We start from the raw sequence: 26,608 nt of genomic DNA, 5'->3' as shown, positions 1-26,608 counted from the left end.
CTCAATCTTTAAATTTACATTTAAGTTTTTAGTTGCAAAGCTTCTTTGTTGTATAAGAAAAAACCAAATGAAGAGGAAATCTAACTTTATTGATTTGTTCCCTCCCTTTGTAGCTCCTCTTTGCCATTCACCTCTTAGTAGTGTGTTCTCATATATTATCTTAATACAACACTTACACATTATTTGATATTGAGTAAGGGAGAAAGAGAGACAGACATATTTACAATTACAAATAGTTCATTTTGTACCATCTCATCTTCAAATTTCATATTTTTTTCGTAGAAAGCCACTGGATAATTTATGCTTGTTTTCAAGTAGTTGTAGGTAATTGTTCAAATCTAAAATGATACAGAATATTGTCTACAATAGTTATGGAAACAGCTGGAAAACATTTTTTTCTGAAACCTTTTGCTGATATAAACCGATTGTACTACATTGAACTGCTTTTTTGTACATCTTTCATTAGTGTAGCTTCCTGGCTCAGGTTTTTGTGTTAAAGTACATTCGTTCAGCAAATTCCCAAGTGTAAACAAACGCATGTGTTGATATTCGCCCTCTCATTCGTCAAGAGGCTATTAAATATAATTTATTGCCTTAAGCCAGACGGATTCTCATTTTACAGGTCCAAACTTGTCAGTCTGTTTAAATTCAAATCGTATTTTTGGCGTGTTGGATTTTAAGTTAATATATTGTGGTTATATGTTATAGTTATTGTTAAGTTATTTTCTGGTTGTGTTATTTTTTGAGTATTAAGTTTTATAGTGTGTAGTGAACTTTTAGTATCCAAAAACAAAGTATTTGTTAATCAAAAGTAAAAATAGCTTGCGGTAGTTACTTTAATAAAGGTAAGAGAAACCAATATTTTAATTGATTGATGTTTCGAAAAGTTTTATTTCCTTTTAGTCCATTTATTGACTGTTTTTGCTGTAAATATTAAAGAACCGCTTAGATTGGCATGAAATTTGGCATATACATAGCTAACGGCAAAGAAAAAAAGTGATATTGTGCCGATGTGTGCTTTTGCCATGGGGGTGAGTTTCACCCCCTCTCGGGTGTGAAAAAACATGCGTTCAAAATAAGTCCAGAATTGAATAAATTGACTAATTCTAATGCACAAACTTGATAAGTCAATACTTATTGAGTTATTTGCGAGTGAATATGATCATTTTTCAATAAAAAAAACCACGTTTTTAGACGGTTTCCGCAAATAGCTCCTTCCTTGGGTAGGCCAAGCCAGCAAATTACATATAGCTATGTGTAATCAGTGACGGATCCAGAGGGAGGGGTCATGACCCCCCCCCCTTAACTAATTTTTTAATGATTTCTCTGTTCATTTTAACTTCTGCGTTGTATCTAATTTTTGCGATTTTTGATTTTTCATCTAGCAAATCCCGAACAGAAAACGCCATCTTCTGTACATCCTTAAAGGACAGGAAATTACTTAAATGTTCCTTGCAACTGGAATGTTTTTTTAAGGAGGCAGACATATTTTTTAAATCAAAGTATCCTTCACAATTCCATACACATTTCGTATTAGAAAATAATAAACACGACCAACAATATAGTCTGTTTTTCGTAATACTTCCAGACAACCATTTGTAGACATCATACCAAGAGAAATTAAAAGTACGCACCTTTTTCCGATTTTTTTGGTCAATGCGCAATGTTGGAGTAGGCCTTTCATTCATAATAATTTTTTTTCTATCAATTTCAGTCATTTTTGTGTATCAGTTATAAAACAATCTCACAATATATAAGTTGCATACAATCAGGCGATATAGAAATCACGCAAATGTGATTTTTTTTCTTCGAATTTTACGAATTTTTTTAAATTTATTTGGGCAACCGTGCACTTGTTTGCAATTGTGTTGTTTATTTAAAAATATTTTACAATTATATATTATGTTGCATATTTTTTTTATCATAATTTAAAAGAAAATTTATATTACAATTTGATAATTACGTTACAAGTGACAACGGTGGTCGCCGTATGCCCGATCGTCTGGTGCCCAAACAGCAAGCATAAACACGACAATAATAATCGCTGTCCGGCAAGCTGCATAACTTCAAACGCTTTTTGTACGGGGATCTTACGTGAGCTGGGTCGGCCAGTTCCGATCGGGCCTATTTATGATATTTAAAATACGATTCGATGCTTTCTGTGGTAATATAATAACATAGTTGTTTTAACTGAAGCTAATGTATTGAGTGATTTAGTACATTTAAAAGTTATTTACATGCATTAACATAATTTTCGAATATATGTTTTTCTATTTTGAAGCTCTTAAAATTATTGGGTAGGCCCGGCCTATCCTGCCTACCCCCAAAAGCCGCCACTGCTAAGTACATTAAGTTATTGAAGATAAATAGAATAACAAAAAATGTCAAGCACTGATACAGCCGATGAACTTCTTGATATTGATTTAACCCTCACTTCACCTAAAAAAAGACCAGTAAAGGGACATTTTGACGTTAAAACAAAGGAAATGATTATAAATGTATTTAAAACGGAAATGCAGGAGAACCCTACAATGTCGAAAAGTGCGATTTCTATTAGAGTAGCAGATAAAACAGGTACTGATATTTCACTTTATTTAACCCTACGTTAGTGTGCCTAGATAAATTAGCACAAGAGGTGTTCTGGGGTATGTCATACCCCAAACTGAACTATCGCAGGTAGTTAAAATTTTTAAACTTAATAATTTAAAATGGTTAATCTTGGTTTTTTACTTGTTTATGATTCAAATAAATTAAATATGGTACTGTAAAAGTCTTATATTTAAATGGTAAACATCATTTATCCAACATATTGCAATTATGCTAGTCAAAAAACACGCGTGAACAATAATACACTTAGATATTATGAAAAATTTTATTGATCACACAACTCTAAATAAACTTATAGCCTAAGATTCTACAAACTAAAGAAACAAATGTTCGCCAAAATACATTAAAAAATAAAAAAGTTACGACCCCTCAAAATTGTCGCAATTTGAACACGTCATTATTGCGTGTTCCAAACAAATTGGAGTATCACATTGCATGCATATGTAAAAAGTCTTCCTATCTTTATTTCTTGGACAAACAGAACATCTACGGCTTGTCCTACGTCGCTTAGGTCCCAACTGATGTACCTCTGGTTGCTGATTATCACGTAGTGGTCGACGCAAGGAAGGGTTTTGTCTTTGTTGGTTTCGAAACTCAGAAATCAGCTGCACACCCAGTTCTTTCAAAAAAATTTGTCTTTTTAATTTATCGTTTTTTGTATTTGTTTTATATATAACTTGAGCATTCACTCCAGCTGTATTCAAAAACGAAAAAAATAGTGTCAAAGTCCAACGACGACTATTTCTTGGTACGCTGTAATTAGCAGATAGTTCATCCAATGAGTCTACACCGCTTTTGGTTCTATTGTAAAAGTCGATAATTTCAGGTAATTTCTTTTCACCAGTTTCTTCAATTATAGTATCATCATGATGCAAGGGTTAACAAATATTGGTACTTTTTATCTATTGTAGGCGTGTGTAGCTGTAGTGTACGCAATGTGGTTCATGAATATGAAATTACGGGAACATTGTCGACATCAAAATCAGTTGACCATCGTAAAAGTATTGTTAACTAGCTTGATGAATTTGACAGAGAAGCAATAAGGAGAATAATCCATCAATTCTTTTTTCGAAATGAAATACCCACAATAGACAAAGTTCTGAGGGTTGTTAATGAAGATCCGGTTTTGCCTAACTTCAAAAGAACTACATGTTTCAAATTATTGAAAAAAATAAATTATAAGTTTCAACGTCCTCAGCGAAACAGCATTTTGATGGACAGGGACGAAATTGTCTTGTATATACGAGAATTTCTGATAAAAATTAAGTCATACAGAAATGAAAACCGCAAAATTTATTACTTAGACGAGACTTGGCTAAATGCTGGGCATACAAAATCTAAAGTATGGGTCGACAATTCGGTAACGTCTTATAAACAAGCGTTTTTAGATGGACTGTCTACGGGGCTAAAAAATCCTGCAGGTAAATGTTTATGTGTTTTTTCACTTCAAGTAAATTTTAAAATAATAACATTTTCAGGAAAAGGAAAAATACTAATAATCTGTCACATTGGCAGTGAAGATGGGTTTGTTCCAGAAGGGCTGTGGGTGTTTGAATAAAAAAAAGTGGGGACTACCATGAAGAGATGGACGGGAAATCTTTCGAAAATTGGTTCAAAAATATACTGCCCCGATTAGAAGACAACTCCATCATCGTATTGGACAACGCGTCTTATCATTCCAGAAAATTGGAAAAAATTCCAACTACTGCTTCTAGAAAAGCTGACTTCCAAGCGTGGCTGAAATAAAAAAAATAATAGGGTTTGAGGACTCCATGTTAAAAGTGCAACTGCTGGCTATCGTTAAGGAACATAAGGGACAATATAATAAATATATCATTGATGAAATGGCAAAAAGCCAAAACAAAGTAGTGTTAAGGCTGCCTCCATACCATTGTGAGCTCAATCCGATCATCTGGGCAGAAGTAAAAAATTATGCAACAGCCAAAAACACTACTTTTAAATTCGCAGATATGAAAAATACTTTTTATGATGCAATAAATAATATTAGTCCAACTACGTGGCAGAAATGTGTGCAACACGTTCAACAAAAAGTCGAGTCCAAAATGTGGAAGACAGCAGCACATGTAGCTCCTCAGACTCTGAGTAATTTAAATGGTATGTTTTTATGCTTTGATAAACTTATGACAATGCTACTTTATTCAAAATGTTCACTTTGTTATGTATCTCTCAATTAATGAATATTTTATTTTGGCAAATTTTTCTTCAATGGAACATTAAATTTCGCTCACAATGATTAAATTTTAAGAAATTCTTACACTAATAGTTTTAGAAGTAAATATTTTTAAAAATCATATGATACACCTTAGTACGACCCTGTTTGGCTTTCACGTGCGTCTGTTGCCAGTTGGGAATTTGTAAAATGAATGTAGTTTAAAAACTAGTTACATAGCCGGGAATGACGACTCTGAGGGTAAAATTATATCATTACACTTTTACTCTAGAGTAAAATTTTTTACTTTGAGTGTTAACATTTTACTCTCTCCTATGCTACAAAAAATTGAAAAATCTAATGAGCATTTTTGTATTGTTAAATGTGATTGTCTTGAAAATAGCTTACATCTTACATAGACATATAATACAAATAGACTGCCTGTTGCAATACAGGCCCCCAGTGCGGCAGATAAAACTGACACAAAGCAGTCCCTGCACCTCTTTCAAATGGGCGGAGTCGGTCACAGATTGGAGTTAACAGTCCCTTAAGCAACTGCGTAGTACAAAACAGTACCTCTGTTATAGGTGGCAAGGCATAAAGGAATTGTATTAATGAGGCACTACTCGTATTATAACCTATGAGGCATCTTTATAACCTGATCAAGGCAACAAACGTAGTTATGAAATGAATAATAGGCCTTATTAGAGTCTAGATCCTTTGTAGAGGTCGTAGTGTGGAAAGGTCAACGAGAGCAATTGATACCTGAAGTCTTTCATACAATAATACAAAAAAGACAAACATATATTTTTTTATTGACAAATACAATTACAGTACAAATGTATTAAAAAGCTGCTTCTTATGTAGTAGGTAGGTAACTACAATAACTAAAACAGCTGAAATATAATAAATAATTGCCGTAATATAGGAATATCGAAAAATTTAACAATAATAAATAAACAGATATCTTTATCTCAATGGATATTTATATAATTTTTGTTCGAGCAGCTACAATTTCAGTGACAAATAATATTTTCTGAAATCATTAAAAATTTCAAACCACCTAACCAGTTAACATAAAATTTTACCACGAATGTTTTATACAATAATAGTCGCAATTTTGTTTGTTACTATTAGAGTATTCACACAAATATACAATAAATGACATTAAACATTTAAATACAGAGAATCAGGTATGTTTTCATTAAAACGTCTTCGAAAATTAATTGCTATGGTCTAATTTGTCACCATATAAATGGCAGAGCTTATAAATATTATCAAACAAACTCTGAATGAAATGTAAAAGTCTAAGAAGCTTTTATTTCAACTTTTTTACTTGGACTACTTGCACCCATGCGTAAGGCTGTTCTACAAAATTTAGGTTTTTTACATTATCTACGTTTTTATCTTTACTTTAACCTTTAATTACCATCGCAGGTATATAAAATACACCAGTTCTACTTAAACAGCGGTAAAAACTCAATGCGGTATCCCCCATTCATGCCTCTCGATGTAACCCACGATCGATCATAGACGTATATATTAACACAGACCGAGCATAGCAGCCGGTTGTTCGATTTGTCGCTCTCTAGCGCATTGCAACTCTTCACTCACTCGCTCCTTCAACAAAAGAGACACTGCTATACTTACTTGATGTAAGACAAAGACACAATGAAGAACAAAAAACAGGTTGGTGTCGTCACTTAGCTCTACAGACTGGTCCGTCTATGTTATACGTCTATGCGTCTGATGTGTTTACTAGGCGCGCAGACAGTTGCGCGTTGATGGTTGGACAGTTAGTTGGTTTATTGACAATTTCTTTAGTGCATTACAGTTTGGTGAATGAAATACATCGCGCGGGTAGCTGTGTAAGTGCTATTTGGAGACTTTTATTTGACTTTGAATTGGTGTTTATGCCGATTTTTTAAACATTTTTATTATTTTTGGGACAAAGTAAAAATAAAACCCCAATTAATTGATACAGGTGGAATTAGAGGAGCCAACTCAACTGATTGGCGACTCCGATTTTGAGAGTTCGAAGAATTACCCGACAATGATGCTGATACTTCTTCTGAAAAGTACATAGAGGAATTAATGGCAATTGTTGAAATGTTGATATCTTTCCTATAGTGTATTTTTATGTATGAGAGAGTAATAAAACAATAAATTATGTATGCAAATCCCTAAACTGTTGATACGGGTGACTCGATGAAAAACAGATATTTGTCAACAAGTTTACAGAAGTATATAGGAAAACAATTTTAAATTGAGTATGACCACCAGGTATAAAGGTTGGAGCAGAATAGAATACAATAGTTGTGAGAGTTACTAATCCCTAAATAAGGTTGCCAGTGTCGGAGTAATGGAGGTTAACAGGTACTAATGAATTTGCAAGAAATGTAAGATGTTTATTTTATTGGTTATATACAACCAATAAAAGTTTAATAAGTACCTACCTATTTGCAAAATAAAGTTTAATTCTTTAGATAAAATAAAACGTTTTATTTTATCTATTTGCAAAATAAAGTTTAATTCTTTGCCTATTTGCAAAATAAAGTTTAATTCTTTAGATAAAATAAAACGTTTTATTTTATCTGAAATGAGTGCATTCCACGAAGTAAGGGTTTCAACAATCAAACATTTAATTCTTTAATTCCAGGAATCTACGACAGTAATTGACTAGATAATTACCTTCTAAACTTATTCCACAGAAAATGTGATAGTGGGTTTTTCCATTTTGTAGGAAGGTCCAAGTGGCGTATTCAAAATTCTTAACAGTTCACTAAAAGTAGGTACTTCAGTTGCAAGGTGCAGTTTATTGTGTATACTAGTGTTATGGAAAATTTGGAAGTGCCGTGTAAACGCCGAAAAATTGGTCCTTTAACAGTTAATGAAAAAACATTAATATTTAATTGTTTTAAATCATTTACAGACAAACGTTTATGTGAAAGTGTTGATGAGACCGTTGAGTTAGTTAGCAGTACACTTGGTGTTGGGAAATGTACGATTTACAGAGTTATTAAAGAAGAGAAATGTGGTAGTTTTCAAATGCCACGTAATGCCCCAGGGAAACCAAAATTTCAAATAGAATATCATTTTAAAGGACTTCGACGGAAAGTGCATGAAATCTTCTTTAGACAAGAATTTCCAACATTGGATAAAGTTCTTGTCTCAGTTCGAGATGATAAGGATTACCCAGAAATGAGTCGAAGTACGTTATGGAAACTTTTAAAAGAAATAGGCTTCCGCTGGAAAAAGAATCCCAGAAAGTCTATTTTATTAGAAAGAAGCGATATTGTCATATGGAGAAGACATTTTCTAAGAACCATAAAGGAAATGAGAAACCAAAAAAGAAAAATATTTTATCTTGATGAAACATGGATCAACGAGGGTCATACACTAAATAAATTTTGGCAGGATGAAACTGTTACAAGTCAAAGGCACGCTTTTGTAAATAACTTATCTACTGGTTTAAACCCACCATCAGGAAAGGGACGCAGGCTGATAATAGTACACATTGGCAGTTCAGACGGTTTTGTTGAAGGTGGTTTATTAACTTTTGAATCAACTCGTATCGGTGACTACCATGAAGACATGAACGCTGATGTCTTTCAAGAATGGTTCGAACAAATGATAGATCTTCTTCCTAAGAACTGTGTAATAGTAATGGATAATGCAAGTTATCACTCCAGACTTATAGAAGGACTGCCCACAACCAAGTGGTTAAAAAAAGACTTGCAGAATTGGCTGAGTTCAAAAAATATTACGTACCATCCCGGATCTATAAGAAAGGAACTTTATTCGTTGTGTGCCCTTCATAAAGAAAAATTTAAAAAATACGAAATTGATGAAATTGCCAAAAATCGTGGAATGACAGTACTTAGATCCCCACCATATCATTGTGAATTAAACCCGATTGAACTGGTATGGGCACAGATAAAGAGTGAAGTTTCAAGAAAAAATACCACTTTTAAAATTCATGATGTTAAACAGTTGTTTTTGGAGGCCGTAAATAATGTAAAACCTGAAAACTGGGAAAAGGCAGTAAATTACACTATTAAAGAAGAGGAAAAAATGTGGAAGCTGGACAATATTACTGATAAAATGATCGAGCCAGTTATTATAAATCTTGGTTCTGAAAGTTCATCTTCTGAATCTGATTTGGATTTGTAACAAGTAGCTGTAAGTTTTATATTAATATTTTTCATCTATTTAACATACCTTAGACGGTTTTAAAAACTCTTTTTCTCTTTTGTAATTTTTAAAAATTAAAAAAAATGTGAATTTTTTAAAACCCTTTTTAATGTAGGCCAGTCAGTTCTAATATAGTGTGTGATAAAAGAGGTCACTTTTGTTTACATACACATAACACTTTATAACACTGAAATAATTCATTTATTTTTTACAATTAATCAAAGTAATTTTTCAATTAATCTTGAGCACGCCCATGGAGTGGTCGGAGCTACCAGTTAAAATTATGCTAATTACTCTCTCGTTCATAAAAATAAACTATAGGACACTGTAGTTATTGTGTGTTTTACATCATACTGTTTATATTGTGATGTAAAAATATTATAATATGTCTTACTAGTTGATTATTCTGTTTTTATTGCTTCGTTACCAACTACCTAATAGTGTACTTTATTTTAAACAAAAAGATAACTTATTAGAAACATCTTTATTTAACAACATTTCAAATTGGCAATTTTAATATTCTTATTTACTATTAAATTCTTCTTTATCATTGAGTATTTGGACCCCACGGAACTCGGAGAAAATGTTTCGGCGAGATCGGCAAAGTATACAAGTAGCACAGTTTCACTAATGTGTTCTACATGCTTTTCTGTCATCCAGTGCTGTAATTTTTCATATTGCTTGTCGTAGGCATCTCTCGACTTATGTAGTAGTAACTTTTGCGTTGCTTTTCCGCTTTTTTTAAAAATTCGGTTAGGGATCTCAAAAATCTTGCATTTTCACGGTTTTAGTTTGACAGCATTTCCATAGCGTAGCAACATAACACGGACGATAGAATGTCTACTAGTAAATATATTGTCAAAATGAAATCGAATTTTCGGATTTTTTAGAACATATCTATTTGTAGATGCAATAACGAACTAGTATGACATAAAAGTTTGTATAGGGCGACTTATAAACCCTTGGGTTTGTAACAGCGTCGCCCTCTGGGCATAAACATCTATTTAATACCCTTGGTACATAAATAACTATTACGTGCCATATTTTGAAGTTTATTGCAGCAAGAAACACGAAATCCCTACAGCATGCCAAATACAAGTACTGCAATTTGTAACCGCTTGTTGAAGGACGTAAAAGGTACTAATCCTAGCTTGACTGGTATTCAAGTTATCCGCTAGCGAAAGAATTATTATAAATATTGAATTGTTGGATATTGCTATGATTATGTCCATAAAAAATAAATAAATAGGTATATGTATAAACCAATAAACGCGAAATACCGCAAGTTTTTGCCTCGTCTCCGAAGGTGAAGTTTATACTGTTGATAAAATGTGTGGCACATTACTCAGTATCAAGAAGAACAAGATGGCCGTTGGTTATATTTTTCCAACTCATGAACATTGTGTGAAGAGAATTTTGTGAAGGTGCTCCTCAGGTTTGAGGAAGCCATATCTCTCTGAATACAACATAATTCAATAAGGAGCCACCTGTAAAGATGTGTTTCATTTGCGGTAAGAAAAAAACTCAAATCACAACGATCATCTGCGAAAGTTGCAATATGTCAGTTACAAAAATGGGGAAGCAAGCAGTGAATAAAACAAAATATCCATACCTACATGTGAGGTTTTCATTCCTTTTTTTATATTCTTCTCGAGTTCTTTCTTCCTTTGTTGAAGATTTTATCTATTGTTTTTCATCAATCACTCTCATTAATAGATATGATGTAGATAATACACTGCGCAGGTAGTTACGCGCGGGACGTTAAAGTTAAATTGAATACTCAAACATATTTATACTAAATTTCAATAAGCGATGCAGGGGACGTAAACATTAGCACGTGTAGGCCTCTAACAGGGCCGCATTTACGATTATCATTTCGTTTGGTCAGAAGTATTATCTTGTAAAATACGAAGTTTATATTTTAATTTTGCAAAAATGCAAGACAAAGAACCTGATTGTTTTTAGTTGAAATCCGACAATAGGAACCATTATACAGGACAAAAAAAAACCGAGAAATTATTTTTTTTATCTCAAAAACGGTCAAAAAATTTTATACACATGGTGTTTTTAAAATATATGTTTTATTTATAATTTTTGTTATAGTTGGAAAGATTCCAAAAAGTTTGAATATATGACAGAGATTGAGATGCTACTTTTACATTATTCTGATGAACTGGATAATATGTCACTATCATCAACGTTTATAGCAAGTGGTTTAAAATGTGTTTCAATTCTATTTTCCAGCTACCACATTTCCTTTTCTACTTTTTGTTGAACATTTAAAATGCAGTTCTTCCATATTTCTGGTATAATTGATGAAATTGAATTATAAAATAGATTTATGGCATCTGAGAATTTGAAGGTGGTGTTTTTTCCTGCAGTGTAATTTTTAATATTTGTCCAGATGGGTTCTATGGGGTTTAATCCACAGTGCTACGGAGAAAGTCTCATTGCCAGTTTATTCTGGGTTTTGCTATTTCATCAATTACATATTTATCATAAAATTTTTTATGTTTTTTACGATTGAAAGAAGCCGTACCTATTTAAGCAATTGTTGATATTTTCTCTATTTTACGAGAATGGTACGGTGCGTTATCAAGAACAATGATAGATTTGTCTTCTAATATTGGTCAGACATTGAAAATTTTCACCAATTTTCAAAAGATTGATCTGTCTCTGGATCTGATCATCTCTTCAAGGTAATCACCAGACTTATTCGACTCAAATGCCCAGAGGGGATTTGGAACAAACAAATTCAGGCTGCTACTGTGACAAATAATAAGTCTTTTACCTTTTCGTAAAAATTTAAAGTATTTGTTAATTTTGAGATTTGAAATATGTAGAATGTAATAAATTACTTAAAGGATTTTTTTATCCCGTTGTTAATCCATCCAAAAAAGCTTGTTTAGGAGATTTGATTGTAGTGTATTTTATATTTTGTATACCCAGCGTTCAACCATGTCTCATCCAGATAATAAATTTTGCGCTTCTCTTCTCTATAAGACCTTATCTGTTGTGTTGAATGTATTCTCGTCGATACACCACAAAGTCGCCTCTAAATAATAATAGGGCGTTTCTTCCCCTGCGTTAATATTGAAAATTAATTTTTTTTAATACTCTATAAAATGCGTTTTTCGTCAAATTTGGCAAATCAGGATCATCGTTTACTTCCTTTAAAACGTTATACACGGTGGGTATTTTGTTTCTCATAAAAAATTTCCTTAATCACCGTAAATATACTTCGATCACAAACTCCAACTATACTCGCCACTTTTTTTACAATATCTCCAACCACTAACCTGGGATTTTCTTGTTTCTTATTTAAATAGGTACATTTCAAATTATTTCTTTTACTTTAGCGATAAGAAAACTTCTTGTAGTTCGTTTTTGAGAAGGACTCCATTTTAAACTAATTTATCAACAGAAACAGTGGACGACATTTTTGTTTTCAAGAACAGTAGGTAATCACGTATACAGTTTAAAGTCGTTATACAGATGAAGTAGTTTTAAAACGCACAACAAATAATTATTACTATTATAGTTCTATTAAAGTTTTTGTCCTTTAACCATCAAAACGACAAAAATATTACTAACAAATCCATTCAAAATACACTTCAATACCAAAATAGTAAATCTGGTCCGAATCTGTATCAGTTTCCGACGACGTCGAGTAGCAATTTTTCTAGTACAATAGAGATGGTTATTTCGTTTAGTTTTTGAATATTCTTGGACAATCGTTACTTGCATAATCGTTTAAATTATTCATTAATTTAATTAATATGATTATTTTTCACGAATTATGTATTCAGTGATTACAATAATTTATATACTACCTATGCAATAAAAACTAATAATCGAGCAAAGAGAAAAATTATTAGAGTAATCTTAATAATATACTGTTACTATCGGAACGAGTAGATAAATTTTGAACATCTTTAACAATTAAAATACAATTTTATCGTTGTTTACACGCCCTGCATCGCTTATTGAAATTTAGTATAGACAATAAGAGACAAGAACATAAAATATACATATAAAAGAAATAGAGTTCTGAAACTATTTTCTTATGGCATGTACAGATATTTAAATCTCTCATTCTCGTGTCTAGTATATGACCGTTGGCGTTAAAGAAATCTATTATTGCGTTAATCTTTCAATTAGGCACATACTATAATATTATAAAAGTGGTAAATTCGGCATACTAAGTACCGGCTACTATAGTTAATAGTCCAAGGAAGAATCGACAGTAGGAGGGGACCGGGAAGAAGACGACACTCATGGATGCATAACCTGCGACAATGGTTCGGACTAACATCGACCGAACTGTTCAGAGGTGCCGTAAACAAGGTCAAAATAGCCTTGTTAATAGCCAACGTCCGAAACGGATAGGGCAAAGGAAGAAGGTAAATTCGGGAACATTGAAGAGATTGTCACTTATAACTTTGTTTTATGTGGAACAAATTAAACGTGTGGTAATAAACAGTTAAACAAAGTTTTTTCTGTTCAGTTTCGTCATTGTGATTATTAGACAAAAACACAATCAAAACATATAATCAAAGCATTGCACGAAATTGCAACTTACAGTTCCCCGTTGCAATATTACCCCATAATAATTCCTCATTGGCTGGTGGTATGCAAATATTATTAAAAATCAAAGATATAGTTAATAGTTCTTTTCAATATTGTTCGTTATTACAAAAATTACTTTATAATTTTTATATATATTTTTTTCCAATTATGTTCATAATTTTTTTTATAAAAATAGTCCATCATGTCCCACACTGTTTAATTGGGGATAATTTTTATATATATTTTTTTCCAATTATGTCCTTATTTTTTTTTATATAAATAGTCCATCATGTCCCACACTGTTTAATTGGGGATTCTGGGGATAACGAGGTCTAGATCAGAAGATTGACTCAGCTTGTTCACAGACGTTGTGCATTGTCCTGCTGAAAAATTTGATGTTGGAGCGTCTGAACGTAGGGTATGACGTTCCAGAATTTCTTCTATACATCTGTCATATTTTCTCTCACAAAGATTAGATGTGACTTGAAACCATAAGTGATGGCACGCCACACAACAGTGTCGTGCATGCATAGACGTATATATTCTCTCTCTATCTGAAACTCCCCACTCGCTCTCCCTCGATTAAAAAGGGACGCTGCTATACTTACTTGATATCAGTTAGAGACACAACTAACAACGAAAACAAAGATGGTGTTTTCAGTTAGCTCTACAGACTGCTCGGTCTATGTTAATATATACATATCTTTATGGGTGCATGTGCCGTTCGACAAAAACTGTAGATTTTGTCTTTCACCACGTTGGCTTCTGACCCTGGCTTGGCAATCATGCATCCCTAAACAAAATCGAGATTCATCACTAAAATCAACCCCATTCCATTCCTGGTCCTAAGCCAATCGTTCTCTGTACCATTCAAGGCGACTACGTCGATGTTCAGGGGTATGAGGTAGCACCTTCTTCTTCAAGTGCCATCTTCGCGGCGGAGGTCGGCAATCATCATAGCTATTTGGACTTTTGAGACGGCTGCTCTGAAAAGTTCATTTTATGTACATCCGTACCACTCTCTCAGGTTGCGCAGCCATGACATTCTACGCCTCCCTATGCTTCTCTTTCCTTGGATCTTTCCCTGCATAATCAGTTGGAGCAAGGTGTATTTCTCTTCACGTGTAATATGTCCGAGATATTCTAATTTTCTTGTTTTGGTAACACTAGGTAGAACCTAGTGTAACCAAAATAAAAAAGGCCACAAATCCGAATTTGACGATAATTTGTGCGCATTGTAATTGGTCTACCGTGTTCTGCAAACCACTGATTTGTAATATACCTGGTAGTGGAGAAACAGTCTCTTTAAGCCACCATCCTTAGGCGACGATCTTGACACTTTGTTGATCTTAGTGCCGCCCGGTGCCCCTCGATTTTCATGTTCGGACTTTTTAACGCTACGCCCGATAATATCTTAACACATCATCTAAACTTATGTGAACCCTATTCGCAAGTTTCCGAAAATAAAGTCTGGCTTGTTTTAGGCCAACTATTTGTCCTCTATCAAACCCACTCAGTTGATGGAAATTTACGCGTCTTCGTTGGTACTTTAAGTATCGTAAACGACTTTCAAAAAATCAAGAACCGCACACCGCTAAATTTTGATAGGTACTAAACTTAAAAGTTAAAATTTTTAGTGGTTAGCAAATTTAGCAAAAAAAATGGTCTGTATACCAAATTTTATTAAAATAAAATAATTTATAATGGGCGTTCGAATTTCTCTATAACTTATCAAAGGCGATGCGGTAACGATCGTAACTGTCTTTCGTTAACTGAGGGTGCCTCTCGAATATATGCGGTATTTATAGCCTTTTTTAGAAGCCGTTTATTGTTATCATCATGCAACCTCGTCTGTCCACCGCTGGACATAGGTCTCTCCCATTTTTCGTCACTCTTCACGGTTCAGTGCGTCTTGTTGCCATTTCTTGGATATTCGTTTAATGTTTTCCATCCAGCGTGTTGGTGGTCGTCCTCTGCTGCGTTTGTCTTCTCTTGGGCGCCAGTCAATTAGTTTTCTGGTCTATCTTATGTCTTTCAGTCTCGCTACATGACCTGCACAATTCCATTTCAGCTTGTCTCTACGTTCGACGACATCAGCGATACCTGTTCTTTTCCTTAGGTCTTGGTTCCTTATTTTGTCTTTTTTTGTCACGCCGAGAATCGATCTTTCCATGCGCCTTTGGGACACACGTATTTTTAGTGCTGTTGTTTTTGTGAAAGTTTCTGCTCCGTATATCATAATAGGAAGAACGCATTGGTCAAATGTCTTCCGTTTCATAGTTATCGGGATGTTGCTCTTAAAGATGTCTCTTAGTGAACCATACGCCGCCCAAGCAAGGATGCTTAGGTGTTTGCTGGGAACCAAATTTGTTTAAAATTGTTACTGCATTGTTCCATGTTTCCGGTATGCAACAATCTGTTAGACAAAGGTTAAACAAAACTTTATTTGGTTGAGAAGGGCACGTCCGCCCATCTTTATAGCTTTTATTACGACTCCATCTTCTCCTGGCGCTTTGTTATTTTTCATTTTTTCATTGCGTCTTGGATTTCGCTTAGTGTGATCTCTAGCACGAGCTCTGAACCCTGGTTGATGATTATGCGTGATGCGGCGGTTTCCAAGTTCTTTTTGACTTGTGTATAGTTCTTAATTGAAGTCTTCAACTATGTGTAGTAGTTCTCTATTTAATATGGGGACTCCTTTGTTCTTTAGTTTGTGTATTTCATATTTTCCATTATTTAGCCGTCGTCTCAGGACTTTCAGATTTTTCTTCTCTTCTATAGTTCATTCATTCTTAAATTCTTTTTTTTAATTCTTAAATTTTCTTAAATCTTTCCTTATAGCTTTTGATACTTCTTTATTTATTTTTAGTTTTTCTTCGTCAATGCTTTCGTTTCCTTTGATTTCTCTTCTAGTTTCCATTAGTTGCTTTATTTCAATGGTTATTTTTTCTTCTTGGCGTCTTTTAGGGAAGCATTTCACTTGAGCCTCTCGAATAGCTTCTACGATATTTTCGTTTAGGGTATTTACATTATTTATGCATTCATTTTGTTGTAGAATTTTATTGATATTGTCTTGGTATTCATTTAAATTAGTTAAATTAGAAATTGATAAATTTCTGGTGTCTGTGTTGGGATCAAATCCAGGCCGTCCAGCTTGGTAATCCAACCACCGAGCTACACTCCGTACACACAAAATTATTTTAGAGGGTTACGGACAATTCGAACAATATGTAAAGCGTCGATATCGCGAAAAAAGAAGATATGGATTTCCAATATATAACTTACAAGGTCCCAAATTCAAAGAACCGAAATATTAGAAGAATGCATGTAAATTACACATTTGTCGCCAACTGCAATTTTCTGTAATATAGAGCTAATTATTAAGTTAACTTAACAGCTTAACAGAACAGTAAAATTGTATATTTAATGCAAGAACAGCCAGCTGCTTTAAAAATTGCTTTTGGATTTACCATTGATCTATTTAGTTATTCGACAATTGTACATTTATTTGGAAATAAACAAAAATGTTGGTACACATTTAAAGTCTTGTAAAACAGGGTAATAGTACATTAAATATTAGTATTGTCAATTGAAAACTTTATAGTTAAAGTATTATAAATTTTGCGATCTATTTTCAAAGAGGTATAATGATAAACATTAGTCATTACAGTTTTATCAAAGCGTAAGTTTAAGATAACTTGTCTGATACCTAATCGTGAAAACAAGTTAGAACACAAACTGTTTTCTTGGTGTACTGTAATGACACACATTTAAATTATTTATATCTTGTAAGTAAAATAAACATAAAAGAAAAATGTCTAACAATTTATTTAACAAAAAATAATAATAATAAACGTTAATAAAAATGAATGACAAATAGTTGAATCATTGAAATTAATTTAATTTTCTTAAGTTCGGTCAAATTAGAAGATATTGTTCTGAAGCTATTTTCTTGTGGCATGTTAGAGTCATTACTATTTAAATGGGAATAAGCCACAATTAAAGGTTAAAGTACGATTATTGACGTTTCAATTTCCACTTCAGAAATCGTTCTCAAAATACAAACATTAGTAAATTAAAGAAATTTTGTGTTTTTTTGTTACTTGGCGAAAAACTCTTCTAGTAATTTAATTTTATCTGACTCATTTATATTGAAAATTCGGACATACATTATACTACTCAGTCTCATTATACTTATTCAGACATACATTAGTCGTCTACTTTAAAATGATATTGCCAATATTGTTGAGTTGCGTTCCTGGGACGACTTTACTTGTAAGATAGTTCATTCGATTACATCAAATCAACTTTAACTTGAGAATATCCGTCAGAAAAAATCATAGCATGTAATTCGTCTTTAAAAAGATAAACTCATGCCATGATGACAGTAAAAATATTCTGTTAGTGATTTCATACTAAATTATGCATTTAGTTTACTTTCAATAAACACCAAATTCTAATTTTATATGTTTGTTATTTAAAAACATAAATGATGTATCCTCTATATGTTACCGACTAATACTGGTATTTTCCTTTTAATAACTTCCTCTTTTAATATGGGTAACCAGATCCTACTACATTCTGCCGAGGAATTTGCGACACAATTGGTCTCATTTAGCATAATTATATGATAAAAAAATATTGGTAAAAAGAGAAAAATCAAAGAAGCGGTTCTAATTATTCTAAATGAGACCAATTGTGTCGCAAATTCCTCGGCAGAATGTAGCAGGATCTGGTTGCTCATATTAAAAGAGGAAGTTATTAAAAGGAAAATACCAGTATTAGTAAGTCGGTAACATATAGAGAATACATTATTTATGTTTTTTAAATAACAAACATATAAAATCAGAATTTGGTGTTTATTGAAAGTAAACTAAATGCACGACCAAATACTTGCCATGTCGGGATAGTATTATGAGGTTTTTTTCCATCATAATTTACTATGGAATTACTAACAGGAGATTTTTACTGTCATCATGGCATGTGGTTGTTTTTTTAAATTCGAATTACATGCTATGATTTTTTCTGACGGATATTCTCAAGTTAAAGTTGATTTCATGTAATCGAATGAACTATCTTACAAGTAAAGTCGTCCCAGTAACGTAACTCAACAATATTGGCAATATCATTTTAAAGTCGTCTACTTTAAAATGTATAATGTATGTCTGAATTTTCAATATAAATGAGTCAGATAAAATTAAATTACTAGAAGAATTTTTCGCCAAGTAACAAAAAAAAACAAACAAAATTTGTTTAATTTACTAATATTTGTATTTTGAGAACGATTTCCGAAGTGGAAATTGAAACGTCAATAAATGTACTTTAACCTTTAATTGTGGCTTATTCCCATTTAAATAGTAATTAAATTAGATGATAATTGCATATTTAGGTATAAAAAACTGGTACTATATAAAAGGGCTTAAAATAAATAAATGTAATAGATGTAAAAGAGTAGCTGTAGTTTAAGCATATAGAGGTAGGGGGGGGGGGCAAAACGGGGTAGTGTGGCAAAACGGGGTACCCCTCTTATTTTCCAAACCACTAGTGCAATTGAGCTACATCTCCAGGAATTTCGTGTTCACGTGGTACGACATCACCTGATGCCGCCGTTTGGCTGTACAGCGCGCCAAAGTCGATAAATTCGTTGAATAGTGAGGATTGATAGTGGTATTGCAATATTTACATATTTCGTTTACAAAAGTAAGTAGACTGGAACTATATTCACTCAATAGCTATTTATTTCATGTCATTGTCTAAGGTGTGAACTTATAATTTTGTTAGTATTATTACGTTTCAAGTGTTATTAAATTTATTATTGCACTATAATCACAAATATGCAGCTGGGGCAAAACGGGGTAGGGCAAAATGGGGTACTACCCCATTTTGCCATGGGGTACTACCCCATTTTGCCCCATGAATTGATATGTTTGGTGTTTGATTATTCTAATTACATTTTATTTTTCTTCAGATAATAATGGTAAGAAATTATAAAAGAAAAACAGATAGACAACAAAGTTGGAGTGAACAACAGATGCACGAGGCAGTGCAACTAGTTATAGATGGTTTCATGGGATATAAGAAAGCGGCTGAGCAATTTAATATACCCCAAACAACATTAGAGCGCTACGTTAAAAAAAAGCGAAACAATTCCGAATACAAAATTCAGAAAACGCTTGGACGTTATAAATGCATCTTTTCAATAGAACAATAAGCAGAACTAGCAGTTTATTTGACCACCGTGGAAGCTCAACTATTTGGTCTGACCATGAATGAATTAAGAGAATTTGCTTTTGATTTAGCAGAACGCAACAATATTGTTCATCCGTTTAAAAATTCAAAAGCAGGTTTAGACTGGGTAAAAGGATTCTTGAATAGGCATCCTAATCTTAGCTTACGAAAGCCAGAAGCTACCTCGTCAGCTAGAGCAATGGGGTTTAATAAAGTCGCAGTAAAACAATTTTTCGACCTTCTTTCAAATATTTTGGATACCCATCAGTTAACAGGGGATATAATATATAACTGCGACGAAACGGGCTTAACAGTAAATCCTAAAGGTCATTCTAAAGTAATTTCCAAGAAAGGACGTCGTCAGGTCGGAATTTTAACTTCAGCTGAACGAGGTCAAATTGTTACCGCTGAAATTTGTTTCTCCGCTAGCGGGACATATGTTCCCCCAATGTTAATTTTTCCCAGAAAACGCATGCAGCAAGAATTCCAGACTGGACTTCCATCGGGTGCGTTTGCTGAGGTTCAGGAGACTGGGTGGATGACCAAGGAACTGTTTGTTGTTTGGTTTCAAAGATTTATTTCTTTTACCTGAGCCAAAAAAGAGAAACCAATTCTGCTTGTTTTAGATGGACACTCCACCCATACCAAGAGCTTGGAATTAATTGATCTTGCACGAGATAATGGGGTAATTTTGTTGTGTTTTCCGCCCCATTGTTCTCACCGACTTCAACCACTAGAGGTGGCATTTATGAAACCGTTAAGTAAGTACTACGAGGATGAAATACGTAAATGGTTGAGATGTAATCCTGGAAAAGTCGTTACCTTGTTTCAGATAGCTTCGTTATTTGGGACCGCTTTTATACAGGCTGCAGCGATGAGCACAGCTATAAATGGTTTTCGAAAAACTGGAATCTGGCCATGTGACATGAATGTTTTTAAAGATGAAGATTTCTTACCTTCTGCAACGACAAACATTGAACTTTTTCTCAATGATACAAGGGAAATGCAAGTCCAGAGTACTACAGCTTTCAAAGATTCTGCCCAGTCACCTCCAGGCCAGCAACATCTAACTTCCATCCATCTAACTTCGTCCCAACCATCTATGATTGTACAAAATATTTTCAGTCCATCGACTTCGGCACAATCTTTCATCTACTCAACTTCTCAACCAGATCTGAATTGTAGTAGTTTTAAAGGTGCTAGTCCCCAAATCATTTTGCCAATTCCCAAAGTATCACAGACAAGTAAAAGGACTACCAGAAAACGTGGAAAAACTGTGATTTTGACATCATCGCCATATAAAGACGAGTTGCGGAATGCTGAAAATCAAAGGCAAGGAAAAGCAGACCAAACCGTAAAAAGAAATCTGCTTAAAAATAAAAAAGGCACTGTTAAACCAGCCAAACAACAAAAAACATCTACTATTCAGAAAAAAATGCCAATTCCTACTCCTGCTTCATCTGATAGTGAAGAAGAGGCTGCAGAAGATGAGTGTCTATACTGCCATGACTTCTCTGAAGAAGGGTGGATTCGTTGCCGATCATGCTCCAAATGGGCACATAATTCGTGTGCAGGAGTTGATGAAGATGACGATGATGCTACACACTTATGCGCTCTATGCGAAAATAATTAAAGATACATAATATGTATTTTATTGTTCAATACTTATGAATACAAAAATAAAGATATTTTTTACCTTCTGACTTTAGCTTTTAGGAGGTACCCTGTTCTGCCCCATAGGTGGGGCAAAATGGGGCAAATGACACATGCGTCAAAATATTTGTATACATCAGAAACGTCAAAACTACTATGTCACGCAATATTATTTTTTTACTTATTATTTCATAGAGATTACGCTTACAGCTTGAAACAAATAATTTTTAATACCGTGTATAAAATATGTAAGTTCAAATCTTACGTACCCCATTTTGCCCACCTTTCCCCTATAAATAAAAAATATTTTGAAACTAATTACTAAAGATGTTTTTTTTTTTCGGTGTAAAAATATGGTTTATGAAAATTATATGTAGTAGATTTAAGAATTATTGTGAAGGCATGAGATAGTATATAACAAAAAGGAGTGTAATTATAGTATGTCTACTATAATTATAGTAGTGTTGCTAACACTGTATTGCGCTAGTAATCTGAAGAGCAGAATTAATTGGAATGTGGGAGACAAGATTCGTAATTACCGATTCCGGATGTTTCATATTGTATTTGGATAGTAAGCCTCAACATTTTTATTTTTCATAAAGTCTTCTCTATTTGTATAAGAGTAGATATTAGTCATTCACTAAAGTAAAACTAAATTTACTAAAAAAAGTAAAAAGTAGTAAAAACGCCGAGTCCTTTCAAATAAGGTTATATTAGAATGTAACTTTGTTAAAATATTTAATATTAATTTCAATGAAACACATTATTTCTTACAATGAAACAAATTATAAAACTGAAAGTTTACATTTTGTAATATTTTCTAAGTAGTTTTCAACCAAAACACTGTAGGTGATAATATAAAAGAATAAATGGATTAATTTTATTAAGGAAATATATGATTAGTACAAAAATTATTCCTAAAATAATGATAGGTAAAACACCTAAACACGTTAATAAAAATATTTTACATACGAACATACAAGTTTCCGTAATAATGCATGCACTTTAACACATGAGCTACTTACTACAAAATTATTAGAACATTATAATTTTATAGGTTAGAAATGGGAATTATATGTGATGTTTATCTATTCATTTCTTCCCAATTCTATACTCGAAATATATGAAAATTATGGAGCCTTGAAAATACAAAAATTAATTAATAATATGAAAACTACAACAAACAATACTCACGGGTGTTCTTGGTACGCGAAATGGCGTATTATCGCCTCGAATTACCGGACGTTCATTCAGTAGCGTATTTGCGAGATGTTAGCAGTCTACTATTCAGATAGACTTATACTTGCCAATGTTTCATTGCTACGCTTTACTACTAATGGTTCGTTTTGAAACTTGCGCAACTAAACTTGGCCCTAATTAGCATTTGTTTTATATGCATTACTTTTTGCACATTCGGAAACAGTATTACCTACTAAAATTAGTACAAATCAGTTATTCATTTATTAAATTGCGTTTAAATACCTAGTTAAAGTACAAGGCACCCAGGAAGATCACTAAAGAGAGCAAGGCAGCCGGTCTTTTGATCACAAATAAGACTAAACATAAACTACATTTGATGATTCAAATAAGAATAAATAAATATAAACGCAGTAAATACAGGTTATGTCAATACGTATGAAAAAAAAAGAACAAATATTTTATGAAACAACCATTATCTCAAATTGATTTTGTCATGTCAAGAGTTGTTCCTTTTTCACTACGGAACAAGGTATAGATGGAATTAAATAAAATAGTCCAGAAGGGTATTATCTCTGCAAAAGAATTTTTACAATGGGGAATGCTAGTACTAGTGCTGATTTCTAAATATCTGAGGAGGTAACATGCTAACAGGCTTAAGTCAAACAAAAATCAAAATTAAGTTAGATGTGCCAATAGATTGTTTGGTTGTAGCCAAAGTGGTTTATTTTATCCGATTCACCAAAAAAAAAAAATTATTACCACTGGTAAAAGCATGTTAAAAACCACCTTTACATGCAAAAACAACTTATTTCCACTATACTGGTCCATGCTAACCAGCTATTTTCCAATTAACCAATAGGAGCTCTGCAACTACCACTCAGCTGACCCAGTGAGTGTTACAAATTTGAGGTTATGTGGGTTTATTGTCAAAATTATATTTAAAAAACTGTTTGTTCTTGCGTTAACGACCTATTCTGACAATGTTTGTCACCTATTTTATTAGTTTACAAGAATAGAAGTTCATTCAGAAAACCATTGTTCCTTTACTTTATTGCTATTTTACTTTATTTACATGCAAATCATCTTAAGTCCACAACATTATACCATGCAAAACGACTTATTTCCACTGAGTTCGTGCAAAAGGTCTTATTGCCAAAACAAAATCAATTTTTTAAACTATTTTTTAGCTACCCTAACCAATATTTGGAACCAATACTATTGCATGACATTGATTAGAAATCATTATCCTTTTTCAAAGCAATGATACAAGTTTTTCACCCTCCCTGAAAAATTACTTATTTGTGACTTAAGCTTGTTTGCATTTTACCTACTCAACTATAAATCCTTTTATAGAAGTGAATAAATATCCGTTAGCATGGATTGACAATTTGTTTGTTACATTACAGGGTGGTCAAGAATTTTCTAAAATTGACCTGAGTCAAAGCAGTTATTAGTACTCATAAGCGATGAATTGCATTTAACCGTTTATTGTATGAACTTGTGTCACGTCCACCTCAATTTCAGCATATTTAGTCCAGGATATGACGGTAAAAATAGTAGAAAACCTCTGATTTTTTTTAATATGCGTTGGTTTGCTTGAAATTTTGACAGTAGTTAAAAAATAGCTCATAGATCAAAATCTATCCTATGGCAATATGTGCTTTTCTATTGAGCATTTTTTTGTGGATCTATAACATATCAAATTAGCACTTTTTATGGCAACATCCTCACGCTAATAATATTGTTGAGTTGATTGTTTCACTAAGAACGTATTTATTTACTAATCGTTATTCTATTTTAACGAGATGAGTTTTAGAAGAAATGTATCGATACCACAAAAGCTAACCAAGTATGCGTTATGTAAAGATAAATAATTTTCTATCTAAAAATAAAAATACGTATCTAAAAATTGCTTCAAATATGAATTTGCTATTAAAAAAGTAGGTACATAACTCATTATGTACGCTGGCATTTTTAAAGTGCATGAATTATTAAACCGTTCAGCATCTGCTATTAAGCTTGTACTACTCGGGAAGTCGACATGTTAAGGAAGTAGAAAAGTATATAATATATATATATATATATATATATATATATATATATATATATATATATATATATATATATATATATATATATATATATATATATATATATATATATCTAAACACATTATGCTCTAACGAAACTAATTAAGCAATAAAGAGTTGAGATTTTACGTTTTAGTTTTATATGTACAAAATACTTATTGCTAAAAAGATTTAATAATTATTAAATATACACGACAACAATGTCTATAATAATTTTATGAAAATTGTAAAAACATTCTTCGGCGTAATTCCGATACTTCTGTGAGAAAATTTCTTCTTTAACACAAGTATAGTCCAGGATATGACGCTAAAAATATTAGAAGACCTCTGAATTTTTTTATATGCATCAATTTGCTTGAAATGACAGTAGTTACAAAATAGTTCAAAAATTAAAATCTACCCTATGTCAATATGTGCTTTGCTTCTAAAGGGTGGTTACCACCAAAACTCGGCGGGTGAAAAAAGTTTTTAAACAAAACCATAATAGTCGCTACAATAGTGAATTTTAGGACAAAAATGTTCTATAGGGTTTTTGGAAAGGTCAACATTTTTTGAATTATTCGTGATTAAGCGTTCACAAATTATACGTCAAAAAAGCATGTTTTAAAAGATTTTTCGCGAATAACTCCAAAAATGTAATCGGGAAAATTGTGTGGGTATAAAATGAAGCTTATACAAAAAAGTTATGTCTGTTCGAAAGTAGATTTTGATTCATTGAATACAAAAATCCAAACATATAATGTTCAATAACCGGAAAACAGTAAGTTTTTCATGGAAAACTTATCGAAACTTTTTTAAAGATCTTTAAAATTACCACTGGCAAAAGAATTTGAATAAAAATTAAGGTAAGTTATAACTACAATAAAGTCTTATATTTTTTGTAATGCAGAAAGTAACAAACTCGACCCGCCAAATCCACCCTGGTTGAAACTTTTCGTCATTTATTTACAATGTCCTCCATTTATATACAAACATTACATTCTGGAAGTTTAACTGGTTTAGGGGATTTAGTTTTGCAAAAATCCGAATTTAAATAGAGATACTATTTACGGAATTTCTTCCCAATAAATCATCTTTTTTTACAAATAACTCAACAACTTAAAAAAATACAGAAATAATGATACAATACAAAAAATTGTTTTTTTTAATGAAAATTTTGGTTCTATTTTGGAATATCTGGTTTATTTTGTAGTCTATAGAAATGCAAAAAAAATTAAAGTCTTCAGTAAAAAAAGCTGCTTTTTTGGTTTGTAGCATTTTTTCTGTATGTGTTTTAGTTGTTGAGTTATTTTGAAGAAAGGGGATTTTTTGGGAAATTCGGAAAATATGTCTGTCCAACTGAAAGGCAATCCAAATCATGAAGCAGAAAAACGTCAATAAAAACACATAGCAATAATCAGACCAGGAATCGAGATCTATGACCAAAAGATTAGGCCGATAGACGTGAATGGAGACGGAACCGGAAGGCGCAGGACGTTATAAACCGGACATTATAAATAGCTTTCTTCTATCTAGGTCTACGATACCTTGTGGTGAGTATCAATCAAAACTATTTATGTTCATTTCCTGTATACCGGTTTTAATCCATTTTGATATTTCGATTTGCTTTGAAGTTATGACGTATAGAATAAAGTATTAATTTTTTTTTTAATTTTGTCATAAAACAATTAAGATTGCTTCACTTATTGTCGTAACGTCAGTTTGAGAAATTTTTTTATTAATTCTCAATATGTTTTTGATAATGAAGTTTACCAAATTAACTGGTGAATTGATGAAAAATTTAGGGAGTGTACTTTTAGCACTCTTTCTTAGTGGTGGGGAAATACCGCTAATGGTGTGGGTTGAATATCAATCGAAGGTCGAACTGAGCTGGTTTTTCTGAAGATGGGGCAATGTC

The 26,608-nt window shown here is 32.6% G+C and overlaps 2 protein-coding genes across 2 annotated transcripts; both read left to right on the top strand.

Annotated features, from left to right (window-relative positions):
* The first annotated feature begins 8,701 nt into the window (after positions 1-8,701).
* On the top strand, positions 8,702-22,443 carry LOC140441737 (uncharacterized). The gene is made up of 2 exons (XM_072532629.1): positions 8,702-13,158; positions 13,375-22,443. The coding sequence occupies exon 2, from the start codon at positions 20,517-20,519 to the stop codon at positions 21,399-21,401; it is 885 nt and encodes a 294-aa protein (XP_072388730.1). The 5' UTR covers positions 8,702-13,158; positions 13,375-20,516; the 3' UTR covers positions 21,402-22,443.
* On the top strand, positions 19,806-20,360 carry LOC140442456 (uncharacterized). Its single transcript, XM_072533526.1, has one exon. It carries the CDS (start codon positions 19,806-19,808, stop codon positions 20,358-20,360), a length of 555 nt encoding a protein of 184 aa, XP_072389627.1.
* Positions 22,444-26,608: the final 4,165 nt, after the last annotated feature.

The sequence above is a fragment of the Diabrotica undecimpunctata genome, chromosome 5, assembly GCF_040954645.1.
Source record: "Diabrotica undecimpunctata isolate CICGRU chromosome 5, icDiaUnde3, whole genome shotgun sequence".
In the NCBI taxonomy this organism is placed as follows: domain Eukaryota; kingdom Metazoa; phylum Arthropoda; class Insecta; order Coleoptera; family Chrysomelidae; genus Diabrotica; species Diabrotica undecimpunctata.
The sequence above is the reverse complement of the archived record's forward strand: the minus strand, read 5'-3'. Positions and strand labels throughout refer to the sequence as shown.